This window comes from Balaenoptera ricei, chromosome 14 (genome assembly GCF_028023285.1).
Source record: "Balaenoptera ricei isolate mBalRic1 chromosome 14, mBalRic1.hap2, whole genome shotgun sequence".
In the NCBI taxonomy this organism is placed as follows: domain Eukaryota; kingdom Metazoa; phylum Chordata; class Mammalia; order Artiodactyla; family Balaenopteridae; genus Balaenoptera; species Balaenoptera ricei.
In genome coordinates, this window is record NC_082652.1 from 20,697,410 (window position 1) to 20,714,053 (window position 16,644).

Consider the following 16,644-nt stretch of genomic DNA (forward strand, 5'->3'; position numbering starts at 1 on the left):
GGGTGAAAGTGCAAGAGGAAGTGCAGCCGCTGCCATCTTTCCTCCGCTCCGAACACACGGAGCCCGGGGCCGCAGCGCCGCCGCTCCGCCACCGCCTTCGCTCGGCCCGGGAAAGGGCCCGCCCTACCGCTGCCGCCGCCCGCCCGCTCCAGCCTTCGCTACCGACTCCGCCCGCCAAGCTCCGGGACCCGGCCCGCGCTGCCGCCCCGGTGCGCGCCCCGCCGCCGCCTTAGCCTTAGCCTTTTGTTTCCTCCGCTCCGGCGCCCCCGCCCCGGCTCGCGCTTTGCAGGGGACGCAGCGCGCGCCCCCAGCGGGCCCGGGAAAAACCGCGGCGCGCGCGCCTGCGCGACAAACCCCTCCTCCTCCTCCTCCCTGCGCGCGCGCGCCCCTTGGCTGCGCGCCGGCGCCGCCTGGCGGGCGGGAGGGGAGGTGGCAGGCGCGTTTGCGGGAGGGGCGCACCTCTGTGCTCGCGTACCCCCCGGAGGTAGACCGAGAAGGGGAGGCGGGCGGGCGGAGAGGAGAGAGGAGTGCACGATCCAGCAGGGGTGGGGGCAGCTATGTGGGAGGTGGTGTGCCCTGCCGCCTAGACAGTCCGTTCCGGGCAGGGGGCGTGTGCGCTCCGCGCACCTGCGAGACTACAGAGCCCCGGGCCGGCACGTGTGGGGAGTGTAGACACATTCGTTGCACCCCGCTTCTTGCTGCCTAGGGGAAGGGAGTGGGGCTGGCAAGTGACGCGGCCCGGTTTGTGGGGAGGGGGCGGCGGCCATGGAGCGAGTGAACGACGCTTCCTGCGGCCCGTCGGGCTGCTACACCTACCAGGTGAGCAGACACAGCACGGAGATGCTGCACAACCTGAACCAGCAGCGCAAAAACGGCGGGCGCTTCTGCGACGTGCTTCTGCGGGTGGGCGACGAGAGCTTCCCAGCGCACCGCGCGGTGCTGGCTGCCTGCAGCGAGTACTTTGAGTCGGTGTTTAGCGCCCAGTTGGGCGACGGCGGAGCTGCGGACGGGGGTCCCGCTGACGTGGGGGGCGCAGCGGCGGCCCCGGGTGGTGGGGCTGGGGGCAGCCGGGAGCTGGAGATGCACACCATCAGCTCCAAGGTGTTCGGGGACATCCTGGACTTCGCCTACACTTCCCGCATTGTGGTTCGCCTGGAGAGCTTCCCCGAGCTTATGACGGCCGCCAAGTTTCTGCTGATGAGGTCGGTCATTGAGATCTGCCAGGAAGTCATCAAACAGTCCAATGTGCAGATCCTGGTGCCCCCTGCCCGGGCCGACATCATGCTGTTTCGTCCCCCTGGGACCTCGGACTTGGGTTTCCCTTTGGACATGACCAATGGGGCAGCCTTGGCAGCCAACAGCAATGGCATCGCAGGCAGCATGCAGCCTGAGGAGGAGGCAGCTCGGGCGGCTGGTGCAGCCATTGCGAGCCAAGCCTCCCTGCCTGTGTTACCTGGGGTGGACCGCTTGCCCATGGTGGCCGGACCCCTGTCCCCCCAACTGCTGACTTCCCCATTCCCCAATGTGGCATCCAGTGCCCCTCCCCTGACTGGCAAGCGAGGCCGGGGCCGCCCAAGGAAGGCCAACCTGCTGGACTCAATGTTCGGGTCCCCAGGGGGCCTGAGGGAGGCAGGCATCCTTCCATGTGGCCTGTGTGGGAAGGTGTTCACTGATGCCAACCGGCTCCGGCAGCACGAGGCCCAGCATGGTGTCACCAGCCTCCAGCTGGGCTACATCGACCTTCCTCCTCCGAGGCTGGGTGAGAATGGGCTACCCATCTCTGAGGACCCCGACGGCCCCCGAAAGAGGAGCCGGACCAGGAAGCAGGTGGCCTGCGAGATCTGCGGCAAGATCTTTCGTGATGTGTACCATCTCAATCGGCACAAGCTGTCCCACTCGGGGGAGAAGCCCTATTCCTGCCCCGTGTGTGGGCTGCGGTTCAAGAGGAAAGATCGCATGTCCTACCACGTGCGGTCCCACGATGGGTCCGTGGGCAAGCCCTACATCTGCCAGAGCTGTGGGAAAGGCTTCTCCAGGTGAGGAATGGTGCCCACCCCCCATGACTTGTCCTATTCCTAACTCATGGAATAGCTCCTCTCCAAGAGCTGGGGGTGTGACACTTGCAGGGGGCTCACTTGACCTTGCAGGGCCATGTCAGGTTTGGGGAGAGTGTTTTAACGGCCCTGATTTTGAGATGATGTGGCCAAGAGTTGCTTTCTCTTCCCTCAGGGAAGTTCTGTGGCACTAGGCGTGCCCTACCGTCTCTCTTCCTTGGGGCATGTGGGAAGGGGCCAGATTCCTCAGGCCGCAGCCACCGGGCCTCACCATTCTTCTCCCTGGGCTCCCTTTGTGTTTCCGGCACCAGGCAAGGGGCCCCCTCTGGGGGCGGGAGGCCAGGCTCCTCCAGCAACTTTCCCCGCTTGAATGGCTGCCGGGGGAGGGACTGAAACAAGTGCATCTGGGACTCCTTACGCTCCCACGCCTCCATGTCCCCCCGCACAGCACTGGCAATCCTGGGTCAGCAGACTCCGGCCCTGCCTCTCACGGTCCCGGAATCACGGGGCACAGAGCTGGGCACCCAGAGTCTCTTCTGAACAGCGAAGCCTTTGATCTGCTCTGACCTGGTGGCTCCAGAGCCCACCTGAACCCACAGATCCCCTTTATGTTCACTGGACAGAGAGGAAGGAGAGCAGGATGTCGTTTTAGATTGACTTTTTAGTGAGCCTGATAAGGAACTGAAGACTTGTCTGCAAGCAGAGGGTTGTTTTTCCTCTTAAGAGAATATTCAGAATAAAAGGCTCGTTTTAACTTGCCTGGGTACTGAGGGCCTTGTGTGTATGAACGTAGGGATGGAGAACTCCCTCAGAGGGGCCCCAAGCAGGAACCAGTCTTACCGGTCAGGCAGCCCCTGCCCACCTGCTCTGTCGGGCATCTGGTTTACCAGCCCAGCTGGAGGCTTAAGGCTTCATCCCTTGGCCTCTGGGGACTGAATTCCATCCGGGTGGCATTCATTGGCTGCTGTGGCGGGAGAGGCTGGGGGAGGGGAATGCTGAGTTTCTAAGGGGCTTTAGTCTGGACAATGAATCACACATACCCCCTCCCGGAAAGGCTGCAGTAAGGCAGCCCAGTCTCATTCTAAAGCCCCCTCCTTGGGTCCTAGATATCATTGAGTTTCTGGTGGGGGGAGGCGGGTAGGCAAGGTCAGAGACAATTGCTCACTCCCCTTCCCCCTCTAGAGAAATCCAGGGCAGAGAGGCCTGGGCCTCAGGAGCCAGAGCTGGGTGGTGACTTTTCTTTGTCATGCTGGGGTGGGGTGAGGGAGTCCTCTCCAGCCTTGTGGGGGCAGGGGTCTGGCCAAGTTTGTAGCCCCCTCTCTTAAGGTCTTGTTTTAAAGTCTCTCTTGGTTCTCTTTTCTAGGCCTGATCACTTGAACGGACATATCAAGCAGGTGCACACTTCTGAGCGGCCTCACAAGTGTCAGGTAGGGGCTGGGCCGGGGCAGAGATGGGCTGAAAGAGAATGCTGCTGTCCTCACAGCTACGGCCGTGAGCCAGCTGCTGTGCGTGCTGGGCTGGCTGACTGACCACCGCTGTGCACACCTCCCCCTCTGTCCCCCCACCGTCTGTCTGCTCTCCTCCTTTGTTCTCCCCCAGCCCCCTCCCTCCCACCGCTGATGTCCCCTCCTTCCTAGTCGCTGGGTCCTGGTTTCCAACCCGTCTCTGTCTTTGCTCTGTTGCTTGGCTTTCCTCTCCTGGCGTTTGCCAGCTCCTTGGATGGTGGGCCACATTGCACAAGTGTCGTCCTGGGGGCACTGGCACCCCACTGGGTCCGGCTTCTGGTTCCCAGCAGTTTGCAGGGGCCACCGTGGGGTGGGAATGGCTTCTTAAGGGCTCCTGGTGGTCCAGCCAACAACTCTTCCCCTTGTATGCCCGGCAGCCTGACCTGAGTTGGAGCTCCTTCTGGGTCCCCTCAGCTCAGGGCACCAGGCTGCGGGGGTGGGAGTGAAGGAGGCAGGGAGTGGTGCGATCACTGGCACCTGCTTAACCCATCCTGAGCCACGTGTGCACACAGCCAAGGGCTTCTGAGAACTGGAAAGCGAGGTGGTTTCCTGTCCTTGAGAGCTCTTTGTGTAGCAGTAGGTAGGAGAGGCTGGGCAAGATTCTCACCCTTGGTTTGTCTGCTTGAACAATATCTGGGGGCTCTGTGATGCTCAGAAAATTGAGCTTCCTCTCCTGGCCACTGAGCATTCCTGTGTGGGTGGAAAACACACTTCTATCTTCTCCTTGGTCGTCCCCCCTTTCCTGGGCCAAGTTCCCACCATCTGAGTGGGAGACAGAGTTGTGGGGTGCTTATTGCAACGTCTGGTGGGGTGACCTGCTTCTCTTTATCCTGTTGGTGGCAAGGACGAGGGTCTGGGGAGACCGATAATAGGGAGGGATGGACGTGCTGTAGGTGGGGCAGAGAGCCCCCAGGGGCCAGGTGCGGTGGTGTTCCCAGACGGCCAGGCGACCAGGGGTGGGCCTGCTGGGATGCGCCTGTGCCTCGCTGCCTCCTCTCCCTCTGTCTCTCATCACGGAGCACATTCTGACTCTCCCAGGTAGTGTGCTGAGCAGCCCAGCAGAGTAGGAGGAGCCCAGAGGGCAGTGGGGGCATGCCCGGTGGCCTGGGGGGGTAACCTGCACTCTCTGCCCTTTTTCCAGGTGTGGGTTGGGAGCAGCAGCGGCCTGCCGCCCCTGGAATCTCTTCCTAGCGACCTGCCATCATGGGACTTTGCCCAGCCTGCTTTGTGGAGGTCGTCCCATTCGGTTCCTGACACCGCCTTTTCCCTTTCTCTAAAAAAATCCTTCCCAGCCCTCGAAAACCTGGGCCCGGCACCCTCCAGCAACACTCTCTTCTGCCCAGCCCCGCCGGGCTATCTGAGGCAGGGTTGGACTGCCCCAGAGGGCAGCCGGGCCTTTACCCAGTGGCCTGTGGGCTAGCCGGGGCCTCCCGAGAGGGTTTTCTGTGGAGGGGAACGGCAGTGGCAGTGGTCTGAGCCCCCTGCTTTTGGGAGAGGCCAGCAGAGTGGTCCCTGCCCACCATGCCCAGCTCCTCCCTGGGTGACTTGGACTCTTTCCCAGCTCAAGGACCCCAAATAGGGGTAGCAAAAGGCTCCTTCCTGGGTCCTCCCCATGGTCTCCACGTTTCTTTCTGGGCTCTCTTGCCTTGTTTTCCCTCTTTAGCAGATGGCACCCCTGGGTGTCTGTCCTTGCCTGGAGGTTGATGCTTTCCTAGGAACTAAGCCACCGGCTTACATGCTTCCCCTCCCCTGGCATCACCTCCCCTAAGGGGTTTCTAGAATGGGGCCTGGCCACCCCTCCCCCAATCCTGGGAGTGAATCCTCCTCCAGAGGAGACTCTGGCGCAACTCCAACTGGGCCAACCATGCTGCCCTCGTCCCTTCCCACTCACACAGGTCCGCTTTCATTTCTGGCTTGTGAATTAGACTTTTGTGGTTTTGAGGTTTATTAGCAGGTCTGCTCAGGAACTAGATTAACCAGTAGCTTTACATTGGGTCATCCCAATATATGGCTTTGGGTGCTGATAAAGCAGATGTAGACCTCCGTCGCATCCCAGTGGTGTGCCCTTCAGCCCCCGCGGGCTCTGCGGGGATAATAGGAGTGATGATAAAAGTTTTCATTCTAACATTTGAGGCTTTGTGTGTTTTGTCCTTGGTCTGTGTCATAACACTGACATCACTGTCCCTTGGTGTACGAGCCTGCTCCTGCCCTGCCCCTCCGACACACACACTCTCACAAGCCTGCTGGCCCTGCCTCCAGCCCCACAGCCAGAACTCCCCTAACAGTGACCTGGCAGGTGCAGGTGAAGACGTGCTGCCTCTCAGGCTCTGAGCTGGCTGGCCAGGTGTGCCTGGGCTTTGTAACAGCAGGGGCATCTGTTTTGCATGGTGTGTCTGCTGAAAGTATCAGAGGTGAAGAGACAGCTCTCTGGGAGTTGGTTCCTTTAGCCCCTGGCAGAGTTGGGCATGGGCCATACCTCTCGGTCCCTCCTGATGCCACAGAGGAGACAGTAGGGGCCAGTTATAGAGACGGGTGCCACAGCTTGAGGGGAAAGGCCCTCCGAACGTGGGGGCATGGGGGCTCAGGCTTGGCAGTGACACGCAAGTCTCCTTGGGGTTTGGCCTGAGTGTCCTTAAATGGCCCAGATGCCCCAATGCTGCTCGATCTGTTAGTGCTGTGGACTGGGACATTGACCCCAGATGGAGTTCAGCCTGAAGCCGAGAGGCTAGAACAGCTCAGACCTCTCCCATTGCTCCCAGTGGCCCCACTTCTCGGGGGCTGGTTGGGGCGGTTTGGGCTGGAGGGATAACTCATTAGGAATTGAAGTGCGAATAAGGGAGCTGACACCCTTGAGAAGAAGGGGGCCAGCAAGGCCCATGGTGCTGAGCCCACATGCATTGCCCTCAGACTTTTCCAAGGCTATGGAAAAGACTACTTAAGATACCCCCTGAGGCTGCCAGGCTCAAAGGCCACCAAGAGGAGGTGTGCACCGGTGCCCGTGGTACCATTGAGACCCCATTCCTGAGCTGTTCAACCCTTGGGAAGAAAAGCATTCATAAGTCTGGGACAGGGAGAAACTGGAAGGGAGGGAAGGGAGCCTGGCTGGGGCTCAGTGTTGAGTGGTGATGAACCTCTCTGGGGGCTGGGCCAGGACCTGGCAGGTGTGCTTCCAGCAATAGCAGGCTGCCTGTGCGCAGGGCTGGGGGCGAGGCGGCCGTTCCCAGCACCACCGGCGATCGATTGGGGTGCTGATCCCATCAGGGTCCCTCTGCCTTCTCCCTGCCTCCAGGACAGGAAGTGTTTTTCTCTTGAGTGGCCCCAGCATGGAAGTTCCGGGCACCCCCTTCTTTGAGATCCATCTCTCTCCTCAGCCTTTCTCTCCTTTCTCTCCTGGGTTAAGTGACCAGGCCTTTTATGTTCGGTGTTGTCTGAACTTCTGGCAGGCCTAGACTCGGACTTGGGCACTTTCACAGTTCCTCCAGAAAGCCTTGGGTACTCCAGCCACAAAGGGTCAATCCTGGCACAGAGAAGCCAACCACCATTTCAGCTTGGCTTTGTAACACGGTGATAGTTTTTGTTGCATTTGTGTTTTGTTTTGTTTTCCCAGCAGCAGATTTACATTCCTAATTATGTTTGCTCAGGCTAAAGTTTGCTTTCATTCCTTGAGAGATAATCAATGGAGGACAGGGTGGGAGAACTCAGCCTGGTCTGCGGTTTTAATTTTGCTTAGCTAATCCCCCAAATGGATAATCCACTTTTGGATAATTGAGGTCTGGATGTCCATTATCTTTCGTTAGCACAGTATGACAGGCAGTGCTTTACGGGACACATCCCAAAAGAAAGTTGGCAAGAGAAACAAGGCATCTCTTTCACATCCCTCTAGTGGCACCCTCTCCCAGGGGAGACAGAAGGTGGGATCCTGAATGAGTGCTTTCAGCTGCATTTTCTTACACCTGGTCCGTGGTTGGCTCCTTTGAGTTCTGCAGTGTAGACCACACTGCCTCTTGTCATTGTGGCGGTGGTCCTCAGGTTGCTGTCCAGCCAAGCCGGCTCTCGTCCCCAGATAAATCGACAGGTGCACCCCTCTCTCCCGCAGGTGTTCACGGCACCCCTTACTCTGGTTTACAGTCTGGTGGGGCTGGGGGAAGATTCAGTTTTCCACCCACTGTGGCCTATGATTGGGTCACAGGGTCCCTGATGGGGGGCCCACCTGTGGCCATGAGACCAAGCACCCATGGTGCTTTCTGAGTCACCTAAGTGCTCACGTTTCCCTGCACAGATCCTGTCACCTCTCTCAGGACAGCCCTGGCTACCAAGTACACTGATAAAACCTATCCACACCTTTCACCAGAAGCTACCTCTGCTGAGGCTGGAGGTGGTAAGAACACATGCTCAGGGGCTGGTTCTCAGTCCAGCTGCCCCGAGTCCTCTCAGGACCTCTGTCTGCCCGGCTGTAAATCGGGGAGGAGGGGAATACCCCAGGGTGGCCAGGAGGATCGGTAGGGCACTGGCCTGGCAGTGGCAGGGTGTTGCTTTCTCTAGTAGCTGAGCCCTGTGCTTTGTGCAAATTACTCTCTAAACTTAGCTCCCTCATTTGTCAGATGAATAAACTCAATATATAAAACATGAAAGCAGTACACTTGACCCTTGAACAACATGGAGGTTAGGGGCGTCGACCCTCCGAGCAGTCAAAATACACATATAACTTAGTGTCAGCCCTCTGTGTATGTGATTCTTCCACGTCCGCGGTTCCACATCCGCGGGTTCAGCAAACTGCAGATGGTATACCACCTACCGTAGTATTTACTGTTGAAAAAAAATTTGCGTATAAGTGGCCTCGTTCAGTTCAAACCCTGGAAAACTGTTCAAGGGTCAACTGTATTTTATTAGCATAAATTCTTCTATTCAAATGTGTAACATTTATTCAAAAGATAACGACTAAGAAGAGCTCAGCTGGTCCTGATGCAGACATTTGGGGTTGGGGTAGCAACCACGGTGTCTTCTACCTCCACAGCATTGAATGCATTTGTTTCTCGCTCTGATTGTACAGTAAAGCAACAGACAGACGTTGTACATGGTGACAGTGTTCAGACACTTACCTTAAGGTCTCAGGATCTCAGGATCTGTTTCTGTTCAGTGGAGCCGCAGGAACACCTCCATTCTAGCCAGTTAATGGGGTGGCGGGTCTTCAGTGGGTTAACGTTCGGTCTGTGATGCAATTAAAGGTGAATGTTACTTTCTTTTGTGGCTCTCAAGTAGTAAACAGACACATACAGAGAAAAGAAATGAGTCAACCTTGACTAGAACTCCTGAGACACATCCATAGATCCAAAATAGTGAAGGTCACCAGATTCAACTCTCCTGAGGGCTTTCCCGATGTTCCGTGACCTCCACGGCTGGGCAGCCATGGAGGCCCGGGCTGGGGGAGAGATGTTAGGGGTGGACCTGGGGCTGCCTTCCCAGGGTGTGGTACTGACTGCAGCTCCTGGCCGGTGGGGTGAGAGCACGGCCTGCCTCGAGGGCCACCGTGAGGATGCACTGCATGCGACGAAGGCCTCTGAAGGTGGAGCCTGGGGCCTGCCTGGCACGGTGGGGGGCACTGGTCAGTGCAGGGTGGTGCCATCCTTGTTGGCACCAGCACTGGGATTCCACAGATGCCCCCGGAGCCTCCGGCCCTCATTCTCTGCTAATTTTCACATTCGCAAAATTGACACTGTCACTTTATGGGCTGCTTTCTCAATACCAACGCACACGGATATTATGAAGAGTAATCTCTGTGTTCTGTCCTGCCTTTCCTTTCCATTTCCCTGTGGCCACGATTAATGTCGCTTTTGAATAAAGTGAGTAAATTGGATTCTTTGTATAAAGCAACCAGGGGAAACCCAGGGTGGAGAAGGTGAAGACTGTTCCGTTTATATGCCAATAGCTCTTCTGTAAATTCACTGACAGACAATGCAACTAACATCAGTTCTTAAATGTTTAAGAATGAAAAACCCCTAGCTCTTTTGTTTTGCAGAACTCAGCCTGCCATGTAATGTGCATGTTGGGGGATGGTGGGAACCAGTGATCCTAGCTCAGGGGTCCTGTGGGGAAGACCATGGCGGGTAGGAGCGGCTTACTTGGCATCTGGGGAGGAAGCCTGGCCGCATTCTCAAGTTCTCTTTATACAGGGAGTCCCTGTGTTGGCCGGAAATGGCTTTGTGCCACAGTGTGCTTGGTAGGGAGTTGGGTGTGGACGCCAGCTTTTACCTCACCCCGTTTTCCTTTCTGCCCTCAGACCTGCAATGCTTCTTTTGCCACCCGAGACCGTCTGCGCTCCCACCTGGCCTGTCACGAAGACAAGGTGCCCTGCCAGGTATGCGGGAAGTACTTGAGGGCGGCGTACATGGCAGACCACCTGAAGAAGCACAGCGAGGGGCCCAGCAACTTCTGCAGTATCTGTAACCGAGGTAATCTCCCTGCTATTTCCTCATGTCCAGGGGATGGGCCTGAGCCTGTGTGGGAGGCCGAGGGGTGTCTGACCACCCTGCCTCAGGCTCCAGTCTGCACGGCCAGCCCTCCCTCCCTTCCCACTGAGCGATAAACACCTTATCCCCCAGCTAGCTGTTTGTCACCCTTTCCTTTCCAAGAAACCTGGGGTGCTTGGAACGGGAGTTGCCAGGAGCTCAGCAAGTGGGAACAGCAGAGAGTGTTGTTCCCAAGCTTGGGCCCATGACACACCTGCTGCCCAGGGGGCAGGATGGATGCGCTGAACTACTGAGGTTGGTGGGAGTCATTAGGCCCCAAGAGGTGGGAGAATGAGGGGTCCTGCTCAAGAGCTTTGCTGGCTGATCCACTGGCACGTGAAAGTCAGCAGCCAGGTAAGGACGTCGAGTCTGGAGATGGACAAGGGCTGAAACTTTCTAGCACAAATGGTCAGAAGAGCCCAGGCCCAGGTAGATTGTGGCCTTGACGAGAGCGGAAAGTGGCAGGTGCTCTGAGCAGGGCAGCGTGCTTGTGGCCGAGGTTGGCCTAGGTGGCATCTGTGGCCCTGGTGTTGTGTTGGATGAAGTCTGGCCTGTCCCTGAGCTTCTGCCAGGGCTCGTTGGCTGCTGGAAGGGCTGAGGTTCGTGTTTTGCAAGCAGCGTCAGTGGAGGAGGCTGCGCCTTACATGCTGAAGGAGTTGGGGCAGCTGTCTGGTGAGCGTGAGGATGCTTCTGCATGGTGCGCTTGCTTTGGCCAGGTGGGGACGTGGCTGGAGAGTCCTATCTCCTGGGACACTCTTGTCGCAACACTTCTGGAAGTCTTGAGTGTGGCTTAGTGGACTGAGCACTAAGCCAGGAGGCAGGGGACCCAGGGTTTAGCTGGCCCCTCCCACCTCACCCTCCTGTGTGACCTTGAACTCTCCCTTCCCCTCTCGAAGGCTCAGTCTCTTCATCTCTAATTGGGGTTGAGAACATCCCCCTTGCCCACCTCACAGGGTTGCTGTGAGGATCCCGGGAGACAAGGTAGGTGAAAGTTCTCTGAACCCTGCAGGCAGCAGCACACTTGGGAGGCCCTCCTTACACTTCGTAACTGTCAGGAAAGACACAGCTCGCTGACGCTCTGATTTGGACCAGGTGCAAGCCCCCTGCAGTCCTTGGCTGGAAACTTTGAGTCCTGTGCTATCTCCACATGCCCTGAGGTTGCTGGTGGAGGGAGCCTGCTGAGTGGCTGGGTGTTCTCTTGGTGCCCTGAGCTGGGTTCCTCCCGGGGACTGCACACCTGGGGTTTGCCTTGAAGGCTATTCGATGTCAACGTTTGTACCACCAGGAAACCTGCTGTGGAAGCAGGGAGGTGGTCAGAAAAGCTGCTTAAGCATCTGTCCTATTTTCTGATATGTCAATAGAGCCCTTTCTGGCAGGAGCTTCCTCCAGGGAGCTAGCAGTGGGGCTGTGTGTGGAGAGAGCCATCAGGCTGTGGCTGCCCAGCTCTAGGAAGAGATGGTTCCTTGTCTCGCTTCATCCCGTGGCTTCCTGACCGCGCCCCCAACTAACTCGAGACCTGCTGCAACGGTGCTGTCAGCGGGTGTTCTGTCGGGGTTTCAAGGTTGAAGTTCTCAGCCTGAGAGTTGGGGTCAGAGACCAGAGGCGGTAAACCAGTTAGGGTGGAGGAGGATGCCAATGAGGAAACTGAGATAAAGCCTGGATTACAAAGTGGCGGGGAGCTGAGTGGGGGACCCAGGGCCACAGCCCCTGTGGGCCCCGCTCAGGAGGAAAGAAAAGCTGCGAGCAGCCGGGAATAGCAGGGAAAGTCGACCCAGTTAGGAGACAGCTGATGTGGCAAAGCCAACAACTATTGTACGTCAGGATTTGTTTTCCCCGGGCTGGTAAAGAGGACTTGGGCAGCAGCCACAGGCCACGTGGCCGGGGTGGGGGTGCCTGGAGAGTAAAACCAGAGCCCACCTTTCCTCAGAAAAGCCAACGCTAGATCTGGGTCGTAAGCAAAACAGCTTTGGGGGAATTCCCTGGCAGTCCAGTGGTTAGGTCTCCGCGCTCTCGCTGCCGAGGGCCTGGGTTCAGTCCCTGGTCAGGGAAGGAGGATCCCACAAGCTGCGTGGCATGGCCAAAAAAAAAAAAAAAACCCAAAAGCCAAAACAGAAAAACCCAGCTTTGGGTCCCAGAGTCGGAGCAGGAAGTCCCATTCCTCCAAGAAGACAGAAGAGGGCTCTAGTCTAAACCACCCTGGATCCTCAGAAGGAAGAGAAAACAATTTTCGTCTTCATCAGAAGAGAAGGAGCAGGATTCTACCTCTGGACTCATTTCTTCGGCAGAAATGGGAAAAGACACCTCCCTTCCCCTCCAAAAAAAGAAGAGGAAGGGGAAGGCAGTTTTTCCAGGAAGAGGATAGGCCGCCAAGACACTGAGACACTGGAATCAGAATGCAGGGAGCTCTGGGCCGTCCTTTCAAGGCTGTGACTACAGAAGGAGCTGCAGGAATAAATGGATGTTCTCTCTACAAGGGTTCAAGCAAAGGCTAACGTTCAGCCAGCCGGTTAGCAGGTGAGGCTGGATCAGGTGAATATCCAGGTGCCCTGAGATCCTCCAGTCCCAGCAATTCTTAAGCAATCAGCTTAACCACCCATCTATCTGCCTACTTTCAACCACACGAACAACTCTTGCCTGTGAAGAATGGGGGAGAGGAGATGCAGCCGGTGGCCCAGCCCCACACTGGAGACAGATGACCTTGTCTTTGTCCTGGAGACATATCAGGACGTAGACCATCCCATCTGCAGAGAAGATAACTTGCAGTGGGAGGAGTATGATGGCAACAAAAGCCTGTTTCCTCACGTTCAAGTTGAGGAAATCAGTTGAGTTGAACAGTGGGAAAGACCTGGTAGATTGCCACGATTTCCCTTCTTTTTAAGTTTCTGTAGCCCGGGTCTTTGTGTAGATGTGTATGAGGGAGGGAGCGGGAAAGCGTATTGGGATTCCGTCTTTGACCGAGACAACACTTGCACTCAAATATCTGCTTAAAGGGTAGAGAAAGCCTTCTTTCCAGCCAGAGGCAAGCGCCAGTGGTAGACGCAGACAGCCTGCCGTCCCTGGACTGAGCTGACCCAAGCCTACTTGGTGCCCTCCCTCCAGCACGGCTCAGTTGGGCACAGCCCCACCAAGGTGTGGACAAGAAGAAAGCCGTCCCTGACCCCTGCACAGATGTGGAAGCTGCCAAGGAGGGTTTGCTTCCAGAGTGCGAATTACAGCACACCAGGCAAGAAAATGCAGTGGAGGAGCAGTAGCCTCGTGGTAGCATATTCTCCGTATCTGGAGCGCGAGAGAGGGTGGCCTGTCGGTGGTGGTGGAGTCACGTGTGTGCTCAGTGTCCCCATCACTCTGATGCTTGTATCAAGCTTCCTCTTTGGTTCTTGGTTAATCAGTGGTGAACGGGCAGGTGAGTTTAGAATTCCGGCCAAATGCGTCTGGCTTCAGAGATACGTTCACAGAAACTCGGCTTCTGTTTTACCCCAAAACTTGGCTGCTGAGCTGCTCTGTGTTTAAATTCTGGGCTTTAGGTGGCAACTGTGGATCCACGCCTACCACCCGCCATGTGGTTTTGCTATAGATAGTAAGTAGTCTGCGGCTGGGGCAGCGTCAAGGGGACCCTGCCACGTGGTCCCCAGACCGTTTTTCGGGAGAAAACAGTGAGTTTTCATTGAGCATCTGCTGTGTTCCCCAGCATAGCTTTTCCCTCAAGGAGTAAATATAATAGTTCCTGGTGCTCCTTCCCTCCTTTCCCGTCCCTCTTGATTGCAGTGGCCCTGCCCTGGTGCACCGTGCAGAGAGCTTCAAACCACTTCAGAGGGCCCCGCAAGGGATTAAAAAACAAAGAAAAAAATTCCCTTCTAAAGTGGTATCATCGCATCAGTCGGAAAGTCCTGATATTTCTGTTGGTTGCCAGGGCCGCAGCGCCATCCATGGGGCAGGGCTGAGATCCTCTGTCCTGTGAGTCTCATCTGCTCCTTCCTGACCACAGCCTCCCTCCGAGGAGTGTTTATATGGGACCCTCGTATGTCAGTCTGTCCCCTGCTTGGCCCCAGGCAGACCAGTTGGTCACAGCGCAGGACATCGTGCTCTACCAGGCAGGGCAGGACAGCAGCATCTGGTCCAGGAGGGTCTTCTTTGTCAGGAAAGGAAGGAAGATTCACCCAGCCCTCCATTTCCCTCCAGAACCACCAGCTGCTACCATCGGGGGGATGTTTGTTGAATAAGATTCCCACAGGTCAGCCTGTCTACCAGCAGCTTTCATTCTAATCCACCAACATGGCAGAGAGATACAGGAATGTAAATGGTGATAATGGAGCCTACTGCAAAAGTTGAAGGGATGTTTCTAGGGCCAGGACCAAGACACAGAGACTATTAGAGAGTCTGCCCAGTGGTGAAGGACCACATGGTGGCACATGGTCCTGGGGCTAGAGTCCAGGCTGTGCCATTTAGCAGCTGTACATGTGGCTGCAAAGCACAGAGTGATGCACACGGTGCGCTGGGCCGGCACACCTCTGTCACTCGCTGAAGGTGACCTTTATTGTAGTTCCAGCAGCATTCGAAAGCCCAGGCCAATTCAGACTTTTTTCAAACAAGTCTTGTGCAGACATTACACAGTACTCTCCAGCCTCTGGCCCATTAGTAGTGGATCCCACTGCTACCCCGTGACTGTAATTTAACGAGGGAATGAAAGTACCCGAGGATGTGTCAGCTGCATCTGGAGTGGACTAAAGGAACACCATCTAGGCATAGCGCCCCAAGTGGGCCTTTTGCCGAAAAGTTTTGGTTCCTGCCGAAGGCACTTTTGGATCCTTGAGTATGGGAGGATTTGATGTCCCAGCTCCTTCCTGCGGAAACCCAAGTGGAAATCCTTTGACTGGCCCACCTGGTTCCATCTCCTCGGACTCATGGCTGCTGTGGAAATTGGCCCGAGATCACTCTTCCCAGCCTGAGGCATCTCGAGGCTCAAACTGACTGGAGCATCTGGGTGGGTCTGGAGCAGATCCCAGAAGGTTGGATTGCCCCTCCCCCAAAATAAAGACAAGGATTGTGCCTATTTCTTCTCCCTTAAGTGAACCTGTTGGATCCTCCAAAACCGAACCAAGAAGACCACCGTGAATAAGAGATGACTGCACACCCCCTTTAACATAACTTCCTATTTTCATTGTTCTTCAAAAGGTCTAAACAGTTACTAAACCCAGTTATTCTAAAGGTGAGAAAGTTTGCAAAATAGAGCATGTCTTAACAGGTAGAAGAAGGGGGACTCCCGGAGGCATTTCTTTGGGATTTCATCTTGCCTCTGTCTGGCTTCTTGCGCAGATGGTTTGCCTTCACACGTGTTCAGCGGCATTCTGCCGGCTGGAGTCCCGTGGCTGCCCTGGAGCCCCATGTACTTTCCTGACAGTGTTTCTAGCCGTGGTCCCTGCAGCTGGTCTGGGGCTGTGGACCATCCGTTCAGACCACTTGTTACTGAGGTGCCAAGTGAGCCGAGGCAGTTGGCCTCTGGCCCTGGCTGGAGTGGGATCTCAGGCCATCCCTCCAGGCAGCCTCCACAGCCTTGCAGAGCGGGCTCTGCAGAGAAGCCGACTCGAGGACAGTGCCACCCTCCCTCCTGAGCCAGGTGGCTCCTGTGGTTGCAGCGCCTTTGAGCCAAGGAGGGGCCCCTTCTAGGAGTGCTAGCCAGTGCGGCCAGAGGAGAGGCGTGGGGGAAGCAGAGAGGTGTCTGTGTGCCGGCTGCGGGATCTCATCTCCTTTTGTCTTGTTTAGGTTTCTCCTCTGCCTCCTACTTAAAGGTCCATGTTAAAACCCACCACGGTGTTCCCCTTCCCCAGGTCTCCAGGCACCAGGAGCCCATCCCGAATGGGGGAGCAGCGTTCCACTGCGCCAGGACCTATGGCAACAAAGGCAAGCGACCCCTTGCTCTGCACTTTGCTTCTCTGCGCAGGCTGTGTTGTGGGGGCGCTGGGCCGGGCGTGGGGAGGCGTGAAGGCTGCCGGCTTGCTGGCCGCCTCAAGGAGGCTCGAGATCTGAGTGGCAGTGGCCTCCAGGACAAAAGTCACAGTGGGGAATCTCACTCCAGGGCGGTGAGTGAGGCTTTAGGGCCCTGCCGAGATCCAGCCCCCGCCTCCTCTTCCCCAGCACCCGCCTCGCTCCTGGCCAGCCCCCACGTCCAGAGCCCTGCAGGGACGACCCGGGCCCAGGGCAGGAAGAGGAGCCCTGCATGATGAGCCTCTGGGCCTGTCCATTGTCTGTGGCCCTTTAAGGATGGCGTGGAGCTGTGGCTGAATGCCTTCTTCTCCTTTGACCCTGTGGGCAGGGGGAGCCAAGGTCTGGCTTCCCCCTCGGTAGGGGTGGTTGGTTGCTGTGACCAACCCTTTCCGGAGAGCCTCTGGCCGCGTTTGTGAGATGCATGGTGCCGACTCCGAGTTGGTTTGCGTAGAGCTCCCTAGGCCCCACCTCCACTTGGTGATTCGGGTTGTTGTGTGGTTTTTCAAGTTGTTGTTGCCTTGGGGATGACGCCAGGGGCTTGGCAGATGGCAGAGATGGCATGCTCCACGCTCCCATCACCGACTTCCCTTCCCGGCA

General features: G+C 56.9%; 1 protein-coding gene and 1 long non-coding RNA gene across 6 annotated transcripts in view; one reads left to right on the forward strand and one right to left on the reverse strand.

The window, feature by feature from the left end:
* Nucleotides 1-16,644, forward strand: part of PATZ1 (POZ/BTB and AT hook containing zinc finger 1) — an 18,881-nt gene continuing 2,237 nt past the window's right edge. For 2 of the 5 annotated variants that reach the window (XM_059895027.1, XM_059895028.1), the window contains exons 1-4: nt 2-2,036; nt 3,418-3,481; nt 9,837-10,008; nt 15,826-15,963. In XM_059895027.1, coding sequence (XP_059751010.1) covers nt 766-2,036; nt 3,418-3,481; nt 9,837-10,008; nt 15,826-15,963 — 1,645 coding nt within the window. In that variant the 5' untranslated portion in view covers nt 2-765. Of the gene's footprint in view, nt 2,037-3,417; nt 3,482-4,700; nt 5,687-9,836; nt 10,009-15,825; nt 15,964-16,644 lie in introns of those variants that run through there. The other 3 variants (XM_059895030.1, XM_059895031.1, XM_059895029.1) reach the window with 3 other exon arrangements.
* Nucleotides 8,502-16,644, reverse strand: part of LOC132347974 (uncharacterized) — a 25,505-nt gene continuing 17,362 nt past the window's right edge. Inside the window, exon 4 of the long non-coding RNA XR_009497322.1 lies at nt 8,502-8,767. This is a non-coding gene — a long non-coding RNA (uncharacterized LOC132347974). The remainder of the gene's footprint in view (nt 8,768-16,644) is intronic.